The 4,695-nt window shown below is 30.5% G+C and overlaps 1 protein-coding gene across 1 annotated transcript; it reads right to left on the minus strand.

Annotated features, from left to right (window-relative positions):
• Nucleotides 1-207: 207 nt before the first annotated feature.
• On the minus strand, nt 208-3,986 carry LOC108675191 (vegetative cell wall protein gp1-like; the record flags this gene model as incomplete). Its single annotated transcript, XM_018163184.2, has 3 exons — nt 3,646-3,986; nt 2,085-2,204; nt 208-338 (listed from the first exon to the last, which is right to left on the minus strand). Coding segments are annotated over exons 1-3 (495 nt in total), but the record flags the coding sequence as incomplete, so codon positions are not given.
• Nucleotides 3,987-4,695: the final 709 nt, after the last annotated feature.

Genomic DNA, 4,695 nt, shown 5'->3' on the forward strand with positions numbered 1-4,695 from the left:
TTATATTATTGATCACAGTTGAAATAAGAATCGAACAAGCATGCTATGTATTATGTTATTGATCACAGTTGAAATGAAAATCGAACAAGTTTGCTATGTATTATATTACTGATCACGTATTGATTTAATGTTATATCAATGATTGAAGTTGATAAGTTGTGATATTAATTTTATTCGTACCATGACGGAAGAAATAAAAAAGATCACCTGTAGAGCGATGCAAGGCCACGAGTCAGGTTTTTTCTTGCGCGCCAGGTATACCTTGCCGCCGTAAGGCAGCGCGTCGTCCCAGTCGGTCGGCTCGTAGCGGGGCAAGTTCGTGCGTCGCGATCGCGCTCCTTTGTACAACAACTCAATATTATATCGATCTTTTACCGTACCTTCAGTTTACATTCACTGCTTTTTAATAAAAAACTATATTTTAGAGTCATATACAACAAATATAATACACAAAACCACGTCTTTCTGTTGATATTATCAATTGTTGGATTTTTATTGATAATTTCAGCATATGAGAAAGACTAAAAATTAGCGTTACCGTTTATTTTTGTTGATAATCAATTTTCACTGAAATTAAACCTGCATCAATTAAGCATAGCTGATATTCCTATTTATCCATTTGACATTTTTATTATTCATTTAACAATTGTACTTATAGCACATATATTATGACAGATATTATATGTAGATTTAATCACTTTGGAGCTATTTGACTTCAGGCAGAATAAAATGTTCTTACCCAAATAAAAATTAGTGCCAACATAGTAATAAATAAGAAATAATTATTTTTACAACACTTCTTACAACACTTCTCTTTAACTTCACTTCTTGTTGTTTGTTTGTTTGTCTGCTACAAATCTTGTAATCGAAATTTAACACACTTCTACTCATCCTATCGATCTGAAATTTTGCACACTTGTGTAAAGTTGGAGACAATGCATGAATCAAACGCCAAAATAAATGATTTTAAAAATTGAAAAAAAAAATTTTTTTCAATATTAAAAAAATTGAAAAAATAATTTTGTCAGCTACAAATCTTATAACTGATGTTTGACACACTTTTACCTGTCTAATTGATCTGAAATTTTGCACACTTGTGTGAAGTCAGAGGCAATGCATAAATCCATTAATAGAATAAATAATTTTGAAAAAAAAATTATATATTAAAAAAATTGACAAATTATTTTTTTTAATGTTCGAAAAATAAATGAAAAATTCATTGTACATCTGTAAGATTGGAGACACTGGATTCTTCGGAAGTGTTGTCTTTAAAAAGTAATTTTTAAACGTATATTATTTTTAACTTCACTTCTCATTTGTCTGTTTGTTTATCTGTCTGCCACAAATCTTGTAATCAAAATTTAACACCCTTCTACTTATCCTATCGATCTGAAATTTTGCCCACTCGCGTAAAGTTGGAGACAATGCATGAATCAAATGACAAAATAAATAATTTTAGTAATAAAAAATTTTTTCCAATGTTAAAAAAATTTAAAAATAATTTTGTCAGCTACAAATCTTATAATTGTTATTTGACACAGTTTTACCTGTCCAATTAATCTGAAATTTTGCACACTTTTGTGAAGTCGGAGGCAATGCATGAATCAATTGGCAGAATAAATAATTGTATATATTAAAAAAATTGAAAATTAACTTTTTTATTATTCGAAAATAAAATGAGAAATTCATTGTACATCTTTAACATTGGAGACACTGGATTATTTAGAAGTGTTGTCTTTAAAAAGTAATTTTTAAATGTATATTATTTATTTTTTAATTATACGAAGCAGTAAATGGAAATTCATATTAATGAATTAATACGATTGGATATATACATTACGAATTTCATTAAAATTGCTGAGAGCATATAAATATTCTTGAATTTCTCTTCCTTTTCGTGAATAAAATGAATTCTTAATAACCAGTTATGTCGAGATTAGATTGAAAATCTTATTGAACAAAATCCGATTTAAATAGTTCACCAAATAAATTATGATAAGTTTAATGGAATGTGTATCAAAACAATCTCAAGAGAATTCATTTAATTTATCTTTTGACAAAAGGGAGGGGTAGGGAGGGGTTACCTTCCGAGGGTAGGAGGGGGATGCACTCATCAGCGGGGAGGGGGGGCGGCGTCATGTTAATGCGTGCGGTGCCGTTGCCTGATCTGTCAGGGCTGGAGCGAGTCGATGATGTCGGAGACTCTGTGCGAAGTAATTAAATTTAAAGCAGTTAATTTAACTCGAATTAATTTGTATGAGATGCGTGGCTTATCATATAAAATTGTCGAAAATATCGTCTTAAATCTAGCCATAATTCAACTATTTTTAATTATTTATAAACAGCAATTTAACTCGAAGTAATATTAATAAGATACATGGCTTATAGTATAAAATTGTCGAAAATATCGTCTTAAATCTATCTATAATTCAACTATTTTTAATTATTTATAACAGCAATTTAACTCGAAATAGTAGGCATGAAATACATTGCTTATCATATAAAATTGTCGAAAATATCGTCTAAAATCTATCTATAATTCAAACTATTTTTAATGATTTGAAGTGTAATTATTTTTACCTTTCTAATTGTTATTATGTTTCACGTTGAATGACTTATTAAACGTTGGCGACAGTTGAATTTTGGAGCATCAATATTAAATCACCAGTTCCGCATAAATAGTAAAGTATATTTTGCAATTGAATTTTTTCTAAGGATATATGTAGCAAAAAATCTCAATTGCATGTTCCAGAATCGAGTTGCAAAAAATATCAAGGAAAAAAAGGTTTCAGAATTACCAAATCTAGAAAAAAGACCATCAGCGAAATCAATACAGAGTACGACAGAACATATCAAAGTGAAATGCAGTTTATAATACAGAATTTACAAAAATAATGTTTTACTAATTTTTAGAGCTAAGGAATGACACGTTTAATCATAAAATAGCAGCTACACTAAAAGCGCCAAAGAATCATTTTTTTCCTCAGTTATCTAATTCTTTGTAAAGTAGAGTAGAAGTGTATCAACGATGTATATTCCCTTATTAACATTACCAACATTTTGTGAACTTTAACGGTAACTACAACCCTGTCAATCCGATTTATAATACATTAAGCTAAGGAAGACCAAAAATCATGTAAAAGTTAGCCCCAATACAATAGGACGGATCACCACATTTCTGCAGAAAAACTACCATTTTAGGCACTAATATCAATTTAGAGAATTACGCCATCTCAATAGTCGCCATCTCAACGTCTTAATAGTCAATCAACAGCTTGCCATTTCAACTCAGTGGTAGAAGAAGTGAGCGCCGATCTGTAAACGAGCTCAAAAAATCAATCACATCAACCTCTGACATATAAATATTAAAAAACTTTTCGTTAGTACACTTTGTTTGTTTATCGTTTATACACTTTGTGAACAATGATACAGAAATTTACGAGCAAAATTATATGGACGTTTTTTATATAAATGGTAATTTTTTAATTAGGCATCAGTTTATCTATAGATATTTATTATAGATATTCATTTTTATTATTATTTTTTATTTTTTATATAATTTTATTTTTTATATAAATGATACTTTTTAAAATTAAGCATCTGTTTATCTATAGATATTTATTATAGATATTCATATTTACTCACCCTTGGGAGGACACAATGCGGTTCCTGGATTAGCGAAACCCTCAAATGGGGCTGCTGGACCAGGAATTTCTGGCGAAGGGATTTGTTGATCCTGATGTGGCTCAGGACTCCGGGGGACAGAAATTGTTGGTGGGTCCGGAGTCGGGGGAGAGTCGGAGACTTTGTGGCCTTTGCCCGAGAACGGAAGCTTGGATCCGAGCTCAGATTGATTATTTTTCAGTCGGACACCGAGCTTCAAAGGCATTTTTTCTATACTAATCAACTTTAATTTTTTAATCGACGGTAAATTTTGTCCTGAAGAAATAGTTCATTGAATATTTCGTTTAAAATTGGACATTAAATCTTTCGAACTTTAATTATTGAATAACGTATGTTACATTGAATTAGCATTAAATAAAATACCAATACAATATCAGCAATAGCATAATCCTTAAAAAATTGAAAATAGCGTGGAAAATTAATGCAACAGTATCTTTTTTTGATAAAATATCATTTATAAACTTAAGTCAATAACCTGCACAATAACTGTAAATACAGTATATTTCAATTTTTAATCATCCTATAGAAACAACGAAATCCAATATTTAAGAGATATATAGATATATATATCCTCCAATTCAAAGAGTCAGAAAATCGACAATTTATTTCTTCAATTCGAAATTTCGGTATTAAACAGAAGTCAACTCCTGTAGGTTTATTCGCGATTTTTGTACGTACATTAAATCCGAATGCATTACAATATTTGGGAAAAGGCAAACTCCAGAAAATATTTAGAGTTAGTAAAATCTCAGCTGATATTACCGGATGTTACGTAATGTTTCAAAATAATTAAACCAAAAGTAAACACTATTCCCCTGTTGTGAATTTTGAAATTCTAAACAAATGTATTCTACGAACAACTGTGCAGCACACATTGTGCTCTATGGAACGCTGTTAGCGCCGCACTGCCCCGTCGACGTGTCATAGAGAGGTCAATAACTATGACCTCTGTTGCCCTTGGTAAACTCCGTATACACTATAATGGCTAGGTTTTGTTAGGGTGATTGGTTT

Source organism: Hyalella azteca, unplaced genomic scaffold (assembly GCF_000764305.2).
Source record: "Hyalella azteca isolate HAZT.00-mixed unplaced genomic scaffold, Hazt_2.0.2 contig11812, whole genome shotgun sequence".
Classification (NCBI taxonomy): domain Eukaryota; kingdom Metazoa; phylum Arthropoda; class Malacostraca; order Amphipoda; family Hyalellidae; genus Hyalella; species Hyalella azteca.